We start from the raw sequence: 18,617 nt of genomic DNA, 5'->3' as shown, positions 1-18,617 counted from the left end.
CTGCAAGACAGACAAGGTCCTCTTCCAACTAATGAGCCTTTTAAATAGCTGCTCAAGCAAAATAAAGGAAGAGGCATAACGTTCTTCATTATGCCTCAAGTTCGGTGCGAGACCTACACTGATCATACCGGTTTTCAGACCTTGAGGATGAACAAAGGAGAGATGAAAGACTGATTATAAGCAGCCTATCACCAATATGATAAAAATCGAAATTCACCAGCAAGCCATATGAAGAGTGATGTACTGGGCAATATCCATAATGCCCTTGCAGAATGCAGTGTGGGGGTTGACATATTAGGCTAAACAGGGAAGAATGGAGAATTCAAAAGATTACACCGCTGACATAAAATTGACATTTTGTACTACATCGGATCAGCAGTCGGATATTCATTTTGGATATGATAAGATTACCCCATTGGTATGAAACTGACAGGTTACACTGCAACAAATCAGTAGCCCTATATTCGTTTTTTGTTGTGTTACAGGCTAGATAACGAGCGCAATCTAGTGTTGCAAAGCGAATTTATTTTACGCATTTTAAAAATGTGTGTTCACAATATCACCATAAATCAGCGACTCGACACGGCTCATCCACTCCAAAATTGTATACCACGGTTACTAACAGTAAATAAGTCTATTACCACCCCCTCGGCGTACGGTCCTAGTAAGAGCAGACTGTGTAGACTTCGGCGCAAATGTCTATTACGGTGTGTTCAAATACGAATTTAATAAGAGTAAAATTAATGTTGACAGAATGTTACTTGCAATGTAACAGATTTCATCCTGTTCGCTAGCAATCAACACGCCGATTACAAACTTATTTTGAAACATGTAGCTGCATGCGTCAACCCAATTGAAGTGCTCATTATCATATGGATAGTTACCATTGTTCAACCTTGTCTCTGTCGTGAACTTTGTCCACCCACGCTGGTACAGCTCTCATACTTCTACATTCCTCAACCTGGAGAACTATGTTTACTAACCACCGGCTTTGTTGTCAAGGTAACGCTATTATACAGACTGCACACAAACAAAAGTTCGCCTGTTACTAATTTCGAACCTGAAATTATTTAACAACACTACAGGCGTTTTCTCTATATATCACACACATTTCGTTTATAGTTACGCGCCGCATTATTTTGAACTACACAAAACGAATTTGGCAGCATTGCATAAAATGTAATGCACGCTATTCCCAAGGGTTGTTGACAGATTTGTGTTGGGATGCGAAATTTATTATTAATTCAAGAAACGAAATAATATGTATAGAAGTAACCAGTTAAATCGTAGAAAGTGGTATTAAGCATGCAAAATTACATTAAGTTATCTTGCGTAGTGATTCTGTGTTTTATTCCGCAGTGACCGCGTTCAGTTTTGTGTGTGCGACTTCTTGCGATAAAAGCATATCCCGCGTGCTTGATGCTGTTACAGAGTTCGCACCTTATACAAACGAAGGAAACCAACGTAAATACATGACAGCTGGTTGACAGATGCCAACGAGAAGTTTCCCGCAACTTGTTATAATAATATGTACTCAAAAGCTGTGAAAGTTTCTTCCGAGACCAGAATACATTTTCGACAAACCTCTATTTCTCTTTCCGAAGCAGCAAACAAACGAATTACCGGTTAGGGCTGCACATTATAATCCACTGAGGCTGTATATGATAAGGAATGCCTGAAGAACAATAACTCACTATTCACCTTTTGCAATGCCTAATAAAGAATTTTTGTTACAGGTGACAAAACAAACAGAGATTCCACAGGTGATTTGAGATGCTTTATATGCGACGGAAAAATTACTGGAACCTGCTTCCCACTTGTCGTTGGCGTAACGCCATACAGTAAAACAGACATACCAACAAAAATAGGCCAGTTAATGGGAGAAGGTTTTATGGTAGTAGTGTCTGAAGACGATAATTTATGTAAGAGATGTACGTCACTGTTGTATCAACTTGACAGATTAGAAGTGGATCTGAATTTAGTAAAAGATGCATTAACGAATTACCTAAAACTGAAGTATCAGTTAAATGAAGAGGATCATGAAATAGCAACTAGCAGAGATGACTCAAGTATGTAGACAGTGTTATCCTACAGTTCACACATACCAAATGTTGAGTTGTGACCTGTTTTCAACTTTGTATGATGGTTTCACATGTTCTTTAGTCTGATACTTCAATCTACCACCTAAAAACTTTCTGTAGACCTACATACCCCCTATTGTTGACATAATATTTAAATGACTTCATCATTAGTAGAACTAGTTGAGAATACAGTCCAGTGACATTTTTTAAAAAATAATGAACCTTTTATTATGTGTATCTGTTACAATCACTTTCATGTGAATTATTCATTTACTTTGCAGATCATCACTGTAGATAGATGGTAGAGCTATCAGTAAAAAATAGTCTTCTACTTTATGTGCTATATGATTGTTAGTACCTTTCAATGCTAAAGGGTAGGTCCAGTAATTTTTTGAAGTAATTTGTTAGGGAATAGAAGGATAAATTTGGTAACTATAATCAAATGTAAATGGCAGTGGCATAGAGTGTGAAACTATAAACATATTAACTCATATTATCTTAAAGGTAGTTGCAGAACATCCAAAACCAGTACAAATAGACATCAGCTGAGTTTCTTGTCAGCATATAAGATTGGCACACTTGACTGACACACAGCAAATTGATTTGATTTGATTTTTTATTGGTCCAGTTTTATCATATAGCACAAATTGTACAATTGATATTGGACAGGTCAAAGATAAGTTATAATAATACATAGTATTAGCAATTAAAATTAGGTACCTTCTACAATTAATTTTGTTACTTATTCAGAAATTCTCTGACAATAGAAACAGTGCTTTATTAGAAATGCCTTTAGTTTAGCTTTAAATATTGGATGAGTAGTATTTTTTATTTTGTATATTTCATCATGAAGGAGATCCTTTTGAGTCAGGTTATTCAGCACCAAGCAGAACCATTGCTGGCTACATTTGTTAAGCATGCAAACAAAAAATTATGAGTGGGGATTATCTACCCAAAGTGGTAATCATGGTACTTACTTCTAGATTACATTATATGTGTATGTTAGGAGAAAAACGAAGACTTTGAAACAAGGTAGTTTCTCATATCATAATTCATTACATCAATTATCACTTACATATACAAACAATATTTACATTACCTATTTTGGTAAATAATTCCCATCTTCATATGTGCTTCATTCACAAAGAAGCATTGTAGAGACAAACAAATATAATTAGGCACTTTGAACGTCATGAAGTAATTAAAAATTTCAATGAATGTCATTTATCATGTGATGATACGTACATTCATTGAAATATTAAATCACTTTATGATGATCAAAGTGTCTAACTATATTTGGTTTTCAGTACAAAGCCTTTTGTAAATTAAGCACATCTGAAGACTGCTATTATTTGCCAAAACTGGCAATGTGAATATTGTTTGTGAATCTAAGCAATTCTTCACATTACAAATTATTATACAAACTTTCCAAAACTCGCACCTTCCAGTTTATAATATGTCAGATTTTAAAAAGCACTGTTTCTTCTCCTGTAGTATTAAGATGCTGTTATCATGTAATACTTCAAACAAACATTTATGTAACTTGACACAACTACTGTTGGCTGTTTACACTGGCAAATCAGGATCTGTCTAACAATAACGTTGTATCAATGAAAATCAGAATGTTGAAAACAAGATGGCACTTTGAACAACTCTTCCTATTCTCTAGATCTCACAAGTGTTCTCCTTCAATCCTCTTCCTTTCCCTTTAGACCTTCTGCCAACAGAAGGCGCCACTGGCTCCAAAATCTCATGGGTTCCACACCTTACAAACATACATACATTAACCTTGTTCCATAGATCATGAATACGACATTTCGTAATGATGTGGAACGTGTCACTTTAAAATAAGTTTTCCTTAGACAAAATATTATTAGTTATTTATTTTTTAAATTATTTTTTTTTTTTTTTTTTTTTTTTTTTTTTTACAGTTACTACTTCATATCCAAGAATTCATCTATTGTAGAAGGAGTTGTCAGATTAGATTAGATTAGATTAGAACTTGTTCCATAGATCATGAATACGACACTTCGTGATGTGGAACGTGTCAGGTTAATAAAAGGTGTCTATACAAGATATTACATTAGACAAGATATTACATGACACTATTATATATATACAGAATAACAAATACACCATTCCAAACTGACGCATAGATAATCCCAGAGTACCCCAGAGAGCATCCCACAGTGCACCAGAGAGCATGCCAGAGTGCCCCAGAGAGCCTTCCAGAGTTCCCCAGAGAGCATCCCAGAGTTACCCAATCAATTACCCCCAGAAACCATCCTTGTAACCATTGATGCCACTTCCTTATACACAAATATTCTGCACGTCCAGGGCCTCGCTGCAATGGAGCACTTCCTTTCATGCCGATCACCTGCCACCCTACCTAAAACCTCTTTCCTCATTACCTTAGTCAGCTTAATCCTGGCCCACAACTTCTTCACTTTTGAAGGCCAGACATACCAACAATTAAAGGGAACAGCCATGGGTATCAGGATGGCCCCCTCGTACGCCAACCTATTCATGGGTCGCTTAGAGGAAGCCTTCTTGGTTACCCAGGCCTGCCAACCCAAAGTTTGGTACAGATTTATTGATGACATCTTCATGATCTGGACTCACAGTGAAGAAGAACTCCAGAATTTCCTCTCCAACCTCAACTCCTTTGGTTCCATCAGATTCACCTGGTCCTACTCCAAATCCCATGCCACTTTCCTTGACGTTGACCTCCATCTGTCCAATGGCCAGCTTCACACGTCCGTCCACATCAAACCCACCAACAAGCAACAGTACCTCCATTACGACAGCTGCCACCCATTCCACATCAAATGGTCCCTTTCCTACAGCCTAGGTCTTCGTGGCAAACGAATCTGCTCCAGTCCGGAATCCCCGAACCATTACACCAACAACCTGAAAACAGCTTTCACATCCCGCAACTACCCTCCCGACCCGGTACAGAAGCAAATAATCAGAGCCACTTCCTCATCCCCTCAAACCTAGAACCTCCCACAGAAGAACCACTAAAGTGCCCCACTTGTGACAGGATACTTTCCGGGACTGGATCAGACTCTGAATGTGGCTCTCCAGCAGGGATACGACTTCCTCAAATCCTGCCCTGAAATGAGATCCATCCTTCATGAAATCCTCCCCACTCCACCAAGAGTGTCTTTCCGCCGTCCACCTAACCTTCGTAACCTCTTAGTTCATCCCTATGAAATCCCCAAACCACCTTCCTTACCCTCTGGCTCCTACCCTTGTAACCGCCCCCGGTGTAAAACCTGTCCAATGCACCCTCCCACCACCACCTACTCCAGTCCTGTAACCCGGAAGGTGTACACGATCAAAGGCAGAGCCACATGTGAAAGCACCCACGTGATTTACCAACTGACCTGCCTACACTGTGAAGCTTTCTATGTGGGAATGACCAGCAACAAACTGTCCATTCGCGTGAATGGACACAGGCAGACAGTGTTTGTTGGTAATGAGGATCACCCTGTGGCTAAACATGCCTTGGTGCACGGCCAGCACATCTTGGCACAGTGTTACACCGTCCGGGTTATCTGGATACTTCCCACCAACACCAACCTGTCAGAACTCCGGAGATGGGAACTTGCCCTTCAGTATATCCTCTCTTCTCGTTATCCGCCAGGCCTCAACCTCCGCTAATTTCAAGTTGCCGCCGGTCATACCTCACCTGTCTTTCAACAACATCTTTGTCTATGTACTTCCGCCTCGACTGACATCTCTGCCCAAACTCTTTGCCTTTACAAATGTCTGCTTGTGTCTGTGTATGTGCGGATGGATATGTGTGTGTGTGTGTGTGTGTGTGTGTGTGTGTGTGCGCGCGAGTGTATACCCGTCCTTTTTTCCCCCTAAGGTAAGTCTTTCCGCTCCCGGGATTGGAATGACTCCTTACCCTCTCCCTTAAAACCCACATCCTTTCGTCTTTCCCTCTCCTTCCCTCTTTCCTGATGAGGCAACAGTTTGTTGCGAAAGCTTGAATTTTGTGTGTATGTTTGTGTTTGTTTTTGTGTCTATCGACCTGCCAGCGCTTTCGTTTGGTAAGTCACATCATCTTTGTTATAGATATATTTTTCCCACGTGTTAAGGACAGGTATACACTTACGCGCGCGCGCACACACACACACACACACACACACACACACACACACACACACATATATATATATATACAGAGACAAGCAGACATGTTTCTATTCTGTCAGAGAATTTCTAAATAAGTAACAAAATTAATTGTAGTAGGTGCCTAATTTTAATTGCTAATACTATGTATTATTGTAACCTATCTTTGACCTGTCCAATATCAATTGTACAATTTGTGCTATATGATAAAACTGGACCAATAAAAAATCAAATCAAATCAATTTGCTGTGTGTCAGTCAAGTGTGCCAATCTTATATGCTGACAAGAAACTCAGCTGATGTCTATTTGTACTGGTTTTGGATGTTCTGCAACTACCTTTAAGATAATATGAGTTAATATGTTTATAGTTTCACACTCTATGCCACTGCCATTTACATTTGATTATAGTTACCAAATTTATCCTTCTATTCCCTAACAAATTACTGGACCTACCCTTTGGCATTGAAAGGTACTAACAATCATGTAGCACATAAAGTAGAAGACTATTTTTTACTGATAGCTCTACCATCTATCTACAGTGATGATCTGCAAAGTAAATCATGACATGTCTGCTTGTGTCTCTACATGTGTGGATGGATATGTGTGTGTGTGTGTGCGCGCAAGTGCATACCTGTCCTTTTCTCCCCCTAAGGTAAGTTTTTCCGCTCCCGGTATTGGAATGACTCCTTACCCTCTCCCTTAAAACCCACATCCTTTCGTCTTTCCCTCTCCTTCCCTCTTTCCTGACGAAGCAACCGTTGGTTGCGAAAGCTTGAAATTTTGTGTGTGTGTGTTTTTTTTATTGTGTCTATCTGCCAGCACTTTCCCGTTTGGGAAGTCATGGAATCTTTGTTTTTAATATATTTTTCCCATGTGGAATGTTTCTTTCAATTATATATAAAAAAAAATTTTGTGGGGTTGGGAAATTACCCACTTACTATATCCAAAACTTCATCTAAAGAGTAGAAGGAGTTGCCATTAAGAAATTCTTTTAATTTCCTTTTAAATGCTATATGGCTATCTGTCAGACTTTTGATGCTATTAGGTAAGTGACCAAAGACTTTTGTGGCAGCATAATTTACCCCCTTCTGAGCCAAAGTTAGATTTAACCTTGAGTAGTGAAGATCATCCTTTCTCCTACTGTTGTAGCCATGTACACTGCTATTACTTTTGAATTCGTTCGGATTGTTAACAACAAATTTCATACGTGAATATATATATTGTGAGGCTACAGTGAAGATTTCCAGCTCTTTAAATAAGTGTCTGCAGGAAGATCTTGGGTGAGCTCCAGCAATTATTCTGATTACACGCTTTTGTGCAATGAACACTCTTTTACTCAATGATGAGTTACCCCAGAATATGATGGCATACGAAAGCAGAGAATGAAAATAGGTGTGGTAAGCTAATTTACTCTGATGTATATCGCCAAAATTTGCAATAACCCTAATAGCATAAGTAGCTGAACTCAAACGTTTCAGCAGATGCTCAGTGTGTTTTTTCCAGTTCAACCCCTCATCAATGCATACACCTAGAAATTTTGAATATTCTATCTTAGCTACCGATTACTTGTCGAAGTCTGTATCTATTAATGGAGTCATTCCATTTACTGTGTGGAACTGTATATACTGTGTTTTGTCAAAGTTTAATGAGAGCCCATTTGCAGAGAACCACTTAATGATTTTCTGAAAAACATCGTTTATAATTTCACCAGTTAATTCTTGTCTGTCGGGTGTGATAGCTATAATTGTATCATTGGCAAAAAGTACCAGCTTTGCATCTTCGTGAATATAGAATGGCAAGTCATTAATATATATTAAGAACACCAGAGGACCCAGGACCGAACCTTGTGGCACCCCATTCTTGATTGTTCCCCAGTTTGAGAAATCACCAGTTTTTTTTGCATATTATGTGAACTGTTTATTTCAACTTTCTGCACTCTTCCAGTTAGGTATGATTTAAACCATTTGAGCCTGTCCCATTCATACCACAGTACTTGAACTTATCTAGAAGTATTCCACGATTTACACAATCAAAAGCCTTTGATACATCACAAAAAATCCCAACGGGTGACTTCCGGTTACTCAGAGCATTTAATATTTCATTAGTGAAAGTATATATAGCATTTTCCGTTGAGAAACCCTTCTGGAAACCAAACTGACATTTTGTTAAAACTTTATTTTTACAAAGGTGTGAAGCTTCTCTACAATACATTACTTTTCAAGAATTTTGGATAAGGCAGTCAGAAGAGAGATTGGGCGGTAGTTGTTGACATCAGCCGTATCCCCTTTTTTATGCAGTGGTTTAACAATGGCATACTTCAGTCTATCTGGGAAAATGCCCTGCTTCAGAGAGCTATTACATATGTGACTAAGAATCCCATTTATTTCTTGGGAACAAGCTTTTATTATCCTGCTGGAAATGCCATCAATTCCATGTGAGCTTTTATTCTTGAGAGAGTTTAATATCTTTTTAATTTCAGAAGGAGAGGTGGGTGGAATTTCAGTTGTATCAGATGGTGTGGGTAAGGCCTCTTCCATTAACTGCCTTGCTTCTTCTAATGAACATTCAGACCCTATTTTCTCTACAACATTTAAAAAATGATTATTCAAAATGTTTTCGACTTCCGGCTTGTTGTTTATCAAGTTTCCATTTGCTTTGATGGTGATACCGTCATCCTGTACTCTTGGTTGTCCTGTCTCCCTTGTAATAATATTCCAAATTGTTTTGATTTTGTTGTCAGAGGTATTAATCTCAAACATGATGCATATGCTTCTGGACTTTCTAATAACCTTTCTTAATGTAGCACAGTAGTTTTTATAATATTTGGCTGCTTCTGGGTCATTACTCTTTCTTGTTGTTAGATACAGTTCCCTTTTTTGGTTACAAGATATTTTTATTCCTTTACTAAGCCAAGGTTTTTTGCATGGTTTCTTATAATTAGATTTAACTACTTTCTTGGGGAAACAGTTTTCAACTTCTCTTACAAGTGTATCATGAAATAAGTTATATTTTAAATTAGCATCGGGTTCCTTGTACACCTCATCCCTGTCTAACTGCTGAAGATTTTCTCAGAAATTTCTAATTGTTGAGTCATTAATTGGACGCACAACTTTGGAGGGTAGTTTTGAATTACTGAATGGAGCTATGTCATATACTGTAACTAGCTGAGCATCATGATCAGAAAGCCCATTCTCAACAGGACAAGAATTTATGTTTTTAAACCTATCTTGGTCTATAAAAGTGTTATCTATCAATGTGCTGCTGTCCTTTACTACCCGAGTTGAAAGAAGCGAGCAAGACTTCCAGGTCATTCTTCCTATTACACTCTTTCAGTGAATCAACATTGAAGTCCCCACAAATAATAATATGCTTTCCTCTATCTGACAGATAGCACAACAAGGCATCCAAGTTTTCCAGGAATAAATGAAAGTTTCCTGAAGGGAACCTATATACTGTTACAATTATAAAAGAGCCCTCCTTCAGTTTAAGTTGACAGGCACAATGCTTCTATATGTTGCTCTAGACAAAACTTTTTTGTATCTAAGCATTGTACACAGTGATAACTTTTGACATATATGGCAATTCCTCCTCCCACCTTATTCTCTCTACTCATATGTGCAGCTAGTTATAACCACTGATATTTACCTTTTCCATATCAGACACAATCTGATGCTCAGACAGGCATAGTATATCTATTACATTATCAGATTCAATGTCATCTAAACAAAACCAGGAGCTCATCTACTTTATTCTTCAATCCCGGAATATTTTGGTGAAAATGGTAACATTATTTTTTACTTTACTTTTGTGAGAATCTACTTTTATCTTTAATCCACCAATATTTTGGTTAAATATGGTAACATTATTATTTACTTTCCTGTTGTGAGAATTTTGTGAGTTTTGGACCTCTTTAGCACCTGCCGGCCTAAACTTCTCATTGGACACTGATATTAGTCTAAAAAAGAAGTACATCCATGAGTACTAGTGTCTCCCATTATGGATTTTGCTAACAACCCAGCCAGTTTACCCTTCAGAAATTCTTTTAATTTGCTTTTGAATGTTGGTTGGCTATCTTTCTGACTTCTAATACTATTTGGCAAATGACCAAAGATTTTTGTGGCAGCATAATTCACCCGTTTCTGTGCAAAAGTGAGATTTAATCCAAAATAGTGAAGATCATTCAGATTCTTTATTCACCATTGACCACCTGAGGTGGAATAGGCAATTTACATGGATATCATATAACATTTTCTTTAAATAGTACCTTAAAGCTAAATGAGCTTGCAAATAGTGCCATAGATGATAACATACACCATAACATAAGATAAATACATCCAGTGACATCACATAATGGAATCCTTAAAAATAAATGTCAATTGATTTCCCCTTTTCTTCTAGTGTTGTAGCTATGTACTTCGCTGTTATTTCTGGATTTGGATGGGTTATTAATGACAAATTTCATAAGTGAATATATATATTGCGAAGGTGCTGTGAATATCCCAAGTTCCTTAAATAAATGTGTGCAAGGTGATCATGGGTGGGCTCCAGCTATTTAATGCCGAATTGCCCCGAAATATGATGCCATATGAAAGCAGTGAATGAAAATAGGCATAGTAGACTAATTAACTGACAACCATGCCTCCATCCTTGCTACCCTCCCTGTTTTCCTTTCCCTGTTGCTTCATAACGGAACAAGATAATAGGATGAAAATGAAACTAGCACAGGTGGTGACGAAAATATTTATTTATGTATATATATAACACTGAAGAAGAGAACCATGCCTCCATCCTTGCTACCCTCCCTGTTTTCCTTTCCCTGTTGCTTCATAACCTGGGTTGTGAGTAACTGAATCCACTTTCCCTTCTTCCCTTTCTTTCTCCTCTCTCCTCCCTGATGAAGGAACATTTGTTCCGAAAGCTAGGAACGTAAATTTTCAGTTCTGTTTTTTGTGTATCTATCGGCTGTACTGAACTGAGATAAGTACTGGCCAGCCCCTCTATCTCTTTGTTAGTATTTGTTTCACATCTTTATATGAGATTTTCCATTAATCATTTAATTAACTGATATGTTTATCACCAAAATTTGCAATAACCCTAATAGCATAAGTAGCTGGACCTAACCATTTCAGCAGATCATCAATGTGTTTCTTCCCGTTCAATTTCTCATCAATGCACACACCCAAAAATTTTGAGTATTCTGCCTTAGCATCAGACTTTTGTTCATAGTCTATATCTATCAATGGTGTTATGCCATTTATTGTACAGAGTTGTATAAACTGTGTTTTCTCAAAATTTAGTGAGAGTCCATTTGCAGAGAACCACTTAATAATTTTCTGATAGACATTATTTGCAATTTCCTCAGCTGATTCTTGCTTGTTGGGTGTTATTACTATACTTGTATCATCAGCAAAAAGAACTAGCTTTGCATCTTCATGAATGTAGAATGGAAAGTCATTAATGTATATTAAGAACATTAAGTAACCCAAGACTCAAACCTGTGGGACACCGTTTTTGATACCTCCCCAGTTAGAGGAGTTTGCTGGTTTTTGCAGACTATCTGTACTGTTAATTTCAATCTTCTGCATTCTTCCAGTTAAGTGTGAATTAAACCATTTGTGCACTATCCCACTCACACCACAATACTTAAGCTTATCTGGAAGAATTTTGTGATTCACATTATCAAAAGCCTTTGAGAGATCACAAAATATCCCAATGGGTGGTTTTCAGTTATTCAATGCATTTAATATTTGATCAGTAAAAGCATATATAGCATTTTCTGTTGAAAAACCTTTCTGAAAACCAAATTGACATTTTGTCAGTACTTCATTTTTACAAATATGTGATGCTACTCTTGAATAAATTACTTTTTCAAGAATTTTGGATAAAACTATCAGAAGTGAAATTGAGCGGTAGTTGTTGGCATAAGATTTATCGCCTTTTTTATGCAATGGTTTAACAATACCACATTTCAGTCTATCTGAAAAAATTGCGTGTTTCAATGAGCTCTTACATATGTGGCTGAGAATCCTACTTATCTGTTGGGAACAAGCTTTTAGTACTCTATTGGAAATGCCATCAATTCCATGTGAGCTTTTACTTTTTAGTGAATTTATTATTTTCCTAATTTCAGTAGGAGAGGTAGGCTGAATTTCAAGGTACTGCCTCTTCCATATACTGCCCTGTATTTTCTAATGAATAGCTGGATCGTATTTACTCCACAACACTTAAAAAATGATTATTAAAAATGTTTTCTACTTCTGACTTCTTATTTACAAACTTTTCATTGTGTTTGATAGAAATACAGTCTTCCTGTGCTCTCGGTTGCCCTGTTTCCCTTTTAACAATATTCCAAGTTGTTTTAATTTTATCATCAGATGTGCTAATCTCAGGCTTAATCTGGACTTTTTAATAACTTTTCTTGAAACTGTGCAGTAGTTTTTATAATGTTTCACTGTTTCTGGATCATTACTCCTCCTGGCCATAAGATACATTTCCCTTTTTTGTTTACAAGATATTTTTATCCGTTTAGTTCAAAATGGTTCAAATGGCTCTGAGCACTATGGGACTTAACATCTGTGGTCATCAGTCCCCTAGAACTTAGAACTACTTAAACCTAAAAAACCTAAGGACAGCACACACATCCATGCCCGAGACAGGATTCAGACCTGCGACCGTAGCGGTAACGCGGTTCCAGACTGAAGCACCTAGAACCGCATGGCCACACCGGCCAGCATATCCGTTTAGTAAGCCATGGCTTTTTACATGGTATCTTAGTTACATTTCACTGTTTTCTTGGAGAAACTGTTTTCAAATATACTCACAATGGTATCAAGAAATAGGTTAAATTTTAAATTAGCATCACATTCCCTGTACACCTCATCCCAGTGTAACTGTTGCAATGTTTCCCTAAAATTTTGAATTGTTGAACCGTTAATTGAATGCACTATTTTGGAGGATTGTTTTGCGTTACTGTATGGAGCTATATCATATACTGTAACTAGCTGTGCATCATGATCAGACAGACCATTCCTAACAGGAAAAGTTGTTATTTGATTAAATTTATCTCGGTCTATGAAAACATTATCTCACTGTGCTGCTTTCCTGTACCACCAGAGTTGTTGTTGTTGTTGTGGTCTTCAGTCCTGAGACTGGTTTGATGCAGCTCTCCATGCTACTCTATCCTGTGCAAGCTTCTTCATCTCCCAGTACCTACTGCAACCTACATCCTTCTGAATCTGCTTAGTGTATGCATCTCTTGGTCTCCCCCTACGATTTTTACCCTCCACGCTGCCCTCCAATACTAAATTGGTGATCCCTTGATGCCTCAGAACATGTCCTACCAACCGATCCCTTCTTCTGGTCAAGTTGTGCCACAAACTCCTCTTCTCCCCAATCCTGTTCAGTACCTCCTCATTAGTTATGTGATCTACCCATCTAATCTTCAGCATTCTTCTGTAGCACCACATTTCGAAAGCTTCTATTCTCTTCTTGTCCAAACTATTTATCGTCCATGTTTCACTTCCATACATGGCTACACTCCATACAAATACTTTCAGAAAAGACTTCCTGACACTTAAATCTATACTCGATGTTAACAAATTTCTCTTCTTCAGAAACGCTTTCCTTGCCATTGCCAGTCTACATTTTATATCCTCTCTACTTCGACCATCATCAGTTATTTTGCTCCCCAAATAGCAAAACTCCTTTACTACTTTAAGTGTCTCATTTCCTAATCTAATACCCTCAACATCACCCGACTTAATTCGACTACATTCCATTATCCTTGTTTTGCTTTTGTTGATGTTCATCTTATATCCTCCCTTCAAGACACCATCCATTCCATTCAACTGCTCTTCCAAGTCCTTTGCTGTCTCTGACAGAATTACAATGTCATCGGCGAACCTCAAAGTTTTTATTTCTTCTCCATGGATTTTAATACCTACTCCGAATTTTTCTTTTGTTTCCTTTACTGCTTGCTCAATATACAGATTGAATAACATCGGGGAGAGGCTACAACCCTGTCTTACTCCCTTCCCAACCACTGCTTCCCTTTCATATCCCTCGACTCTTATAACTGCCATCTGGTTTCTGTACAAATTGTAAATAGCCTTTCGCTCCCTGTATTTTACCCCTGCCACCTTTAGAATTTGAAAGAGATTATTCCAGTCAACATTGTCAAAAGCTTTCTCTAAGTCTACAAATGCTAGAAACGTAGGTTTGCCTTTCCTTAATCTTTCTTCTAAGATAAGTCGTAAGGTCAGTATTGCCTCACGTGTTCCAGTATTTCTACGGAATCCAAACTGATCTTCCCCGAGGTCGGCTTCTACTAGTTTTTCCATTCGTCTGTAAAGAATTCGTGTTAGTATTTTGCAGCTGTGGCTTATTAAACTGATTGTTCGGTAATTCTCACATCTGTCAACACCTGCTTTCTTTGGGATTGGAATTATTATATTCTTCTTGAAGTCTGAGGGTATTTCGCCTGTTTCATACATCTTGCTCACCAGATGGTAGAGTTTTGTCAGGACTGGCTCTCCCAAGGCCGTCAGTAGTTCCAGTGGAATGTTGTCTACTCCGGGGGCCTTGTTTCGACTCAGGTCTTTCAGTGCTCTGTCAAACTCTTCACGTAGTATTGTATCTCCCATTTCATCTTCATCTACATCCTCTTCCATTTCCATAATATTGTCCTCAAGTACATCGCCCTTGTACAGACCCTCTATATACTCCTTCCAAATTTCTGCTTTCCCTTCTTTGCTTAGAACTGGGTTTCCATCTGAGCTCTTGATGTTCATACAAGTGGTTCTCTTATCTCCAAAGGTCTCTTTAATTTTCCTGTAGGCAGTATCTATCTTACCCCTAGTGAGATAAGCCTCTACATCCTTACATTTGTCCTCTAGCCATCCCTGCTTAGCCATTTTGCACTTCCTGTCGATCTCATTTTTGAGACGTTTGTATTCCTTTTTGCCTGCTTCATTTACTGCATTTTTATATTTTCTCCTTTCATCAATTAAATTCAATATTTCTTCTGTTACCCAAGGATTTCTACTAGCCCTCGTCTTTTTACCTACTTGATCCTCTGCTGCCTTCACTACTTCATCCCTCAAAGCTACCCATTCTTCTTCTACTGTATTTCTTTCCCCCATTCCTGTCAATTGTTCCCTTATGCTCTCCCTGAAACTCTGTACAACCTCTGGTTCTTTCAGTTTATCCAGGTCCCATCTCCTTAAATTCCCACCTTTTTGCAGTTTCTTCAGTTTTAATCTACAGGTCATAACCAATAGATTGTGGTCAGAGTCCACATCTGCCCCTGGAAATGTCTTACAATTTAAAACCTGGTTCCTAAATCTCTGTCTTACCATTATATAATCAATCTGATACCTTTTAGTATCTCCAGGGTTCTTCCATGTATACAACCTTCTATCATGATTCTTAAACCAAGTGTTAGCTATGATTAAATTGTGCTCTGTGCAAAATTCTACCAGGCGGCTTCCTCTTTCATTTCTTAGCCCCAATCCATATTCACCTACTACGTTTCCTTCTCTCCCTTTTCCTACACTCGAATTCCAGTCACCCATGACTATTAAATTTTCGTCTCCCTTCACAATCTGAATAATTTCTTTTATTTCATCATACATTTCTTCAATTTCTTCGTCATCTGCAGAGCTAGTTGGCATATAAACTTGTACTACTGTAGTAGGTGTGGGCTTCGTATCTATCTTGGCCACAATAATGCGTTCACTAAGCTGTTTGTAGTAGCTTACCCGCGTTCCTATTTTCCTATTCATTATTAAACCTACTCCTGCATTACCCCTATTTGACTTTGTGTTTATAACCCTGTAGTCACCTGAGCAGAAGTCTTGTTCCTCCTGCCACCGAACTTCACTAATTCCCACTATATCTAACTTTAACCTATCCATTTCCCTTTTCAAATTTTCTAACCTACCTGCCCGATTAAGGGACCTGACATTCCACGCTCCGATCCGTAGAACGCCAGTTTTCTTTCTCCTGATAACGATATCCTCTTGAGTAGTCCCCGCCCGGAGATCCGAATGGGGGACTATTTTACCTCCGGAATATTTTACCCAAGAGGACGCCATCATCATTTAATCATACAGTAAGGCTGCATGCCCTCGGGAAAAATTACGGCCGTAGTTTCCCCTTGCTTTCAGACGTTCGCAGTACCAGCACAGCAAGGCCGTTTTGGTTATTGTTACAAGGCCAGATCAGTCAATCATCCAGACTGTTGCCCTTGCAACTACTGAAAAGGCTGCTGCCCCTCTTCAGGAACCACACGTTTGTCTGGCCTCTCAACAGATACCCCTCCGTTGTGGTTGTGCCTACGGTTCGGCTATCTGTATCGATGAGGCACGCAAGCCTCCCCACCAACGGCAAGGTCCATGGTTCATGGGGGGGGCCCCACCAGAGTAGGAACATCAATAACTGATGCCAAATTGAGAGAACCAAGATATGGTTCAACATCAAACTTTCTATCGGACTCTTTCAGAAAATCTACATCGAAAGCCCCACAAACAATAATTTGCATTCCTCTCTCTGACAGATAGCACAACAAAGAATCCAAGTTTTTCAAAAGTAGTTGAAAATTTCCCAATGGGGACCTGCCATTATTTAGTTTAAGCTCACATGCACATACTTCTATATGTTGCTCTACGCAAAAATTTTTAGTTTCCAAATTTTTCGCACTATGACAGATTTTAAGATATATGGCAACTCCTCCTCTCTCCATAGTGTCTCTACTTACATGTGCTGAAAGCTTATATCCACCTACATTTACCATTTCCATACCTGTGACTATTTGATGTTCATACAGGCATAGTACATCTATTCCACCCTCAGTTTCTCAATCTTCAAAACAAACAAGAAGCTCATCTACTTTTTTTCCCAACACTTCAGAGCAGATTTTTTTTCTCATTCCAATATATTTTTAATACTAATATTAGGGTTATGTCGAATTTACATTCCTGAGTCCAGTTATTCTGAGAAATTGTAGAACGGTGACCTATGTATTCTTTAAATTTATTTTTAAAGTTTGAGAATGTTCAGTTTCCTACCTGTAGGCAGAATTGAGCTTTCTGTTTCACTTAATCACATGTTGGCTTGGTTACACTATTCAGAGAGAATTTATGGATTGAACAATGGGAAGAGATTTACCAGTGACACATTATAGATGACTAATTTAATTCTTCTAACTATGGAAACTCCAGACAGAATGTATCACTATTTGTGTGTGTGTGTGTGTGTGTGTGTGTGTGTGTGTGTGTGTGTGCATATGTCTGTCTATTGTTGACACAGGCCGTAACGGTCGAAAGCTATAATTGTGGGAGTCTTTTTGTTATGCCTCTCTGCAATACAGCATCTCTGATATATGGTCAACTTTTCTTCTCATAATATATGTAATATAATAATATATATAATATAATATATATTATAATATATATAATATAATAATTTAATTCTTTCCTTAAAATATTCTGGCAAAACAATGAATCTACTATTCCTTTACAATGGATCAGTGAAAGCTGAGAGAAAGGGTCAGAACATCTGGTACCAAAATATCTTGTGTCATAAAGATGGAGTTTTATTTAATGTAGAAGATTAGTGCTAATCAGGAATTAAAGGAGCACTATGTTGTTAACAAAAAGATAAAAACCATATATGATGTGCAAAAAGAAAAAAAGTCCCAGGAACAAAGAGGAGGCATTTTGGAGCACTGAAACAAATAGACTTGCTGTAATAAATGATACTGTACTCCTCAGTGACAGTAGCAGTGAATCAGAGGATATTAAACTCAAATCATTGACTATTAAATGCTGAGAATTCTTCCAAACAGTACCTGAAAACAGGAGGACAAAAAATGATCATCAAAAGCAGATCCATCAGGCTTACTTAGACAGGCATTGCGTATCCCACCACCAGAAATCAGTTCTCCCGATTAACTGTTTAGTGAGGTCATAAAAATCATTAGGTCACTGGAAAGCACCAACACTCATAGTTATTATGCTATTTCAGTCAAAGTACTAAAATCGTGCTGACTTAATAGATGCCCCCCGCCCCTTGACCTATGAATTATCTTTATAATTAGTCACTGAGTCAATGTGTATGACCCGGCAGACTGAACTGCACAGCATTAACACCCTTCTATAAAAGAGGAGTTGACTGAGTGACCTCAGATTCATTATTCACGAAATATCTTATAAAATACAGACCTTTTCTTTAGCTTACAATGGAATATTGAACCACATTTTGGGGAATACCTTTTAACAGAAGCTCAGTTTGGCTTATACAATATCACAAACTCCATCCTCATAGAACTAAAAATTAGACTGTTAGCATTTTCTGTGAAGGTGCCAAGGAAGTTGGTTGTGTGGATCGCAAAAC

The 18,617-nt window shown here is 38.0% G+C and overlaps 2 protein-coding genes across 5 annotated transcripts in view; one reads left to right on the top strand and one right to left on the bottom strand.

The window, feature by feature from the left end:
• LOC126262378 (intraflagellar transport protein 122 homolog) overlaps positions 1-1,149 on the bottom strand; it is a 241,108-nt gene extending 239,959 nt beyond the window's left edge. Inside the window, exon 1 of one of the 4 annotated variants that reach the window (XM_049959003.1) lies at positions 885-1,149. In XM_049959003.1, the coding sequence (XP_049814960.1) occupies positions 885-943 (59 nt within the window). In that variant the 5' untranslated portion in view covers positions 944-1,149. The remainder of the gene's footprint in view (positions 1-884) is intronic. The other 3 variants (XM_049958996.1, XM_049958986.1, XM_049958978.1) reach the window with 3 other exon arrangements.
• A 46-nt stretch (positions 1,150-1,195) lies between these two features.
• LOC126204249 (uncharacterized) overlaps positions 1,196-18,617 on the top strand; it is a 116,264-nt gene continuing 98,842 nt past the window's right edge. The window contains exons 1-2 of the mRNA XM_049938676.1: positions 1,196-1,625; positions 1,737-2,069. Coding sequence (XP_049794633.1) covers positions 1,529-1,625; positions 1,737-2,069 — 430 coding nt within the window. The 5' untranslated portion in view covers positions 1,196-1,528. The remainder of the gene's footprint in view (positions 1,626-1,736; positions 2,070-18,617) is intronic.

Source organism: Schistocerca nitens, chromosome 1 (genome assembly GCF_023898315.1).
Source record: "Schistocerca nitens isolate TAMUIC-IGC-003100 chromosome 1, iqSchNite1.1, whole genome shotgun sequence".
Classification (NCBI taxonomy): domain Eukaryota; kingdom Metazoa; phylum Arthropoda; class Insecta; order Orthoptera; family Acrididae; genus Schistocerca; species Schistocerca nitens.
Note: the sequence above shows the minus strand (reverse complement) of the source record. Positions and strands in the feature narration are given on the sequence as shown.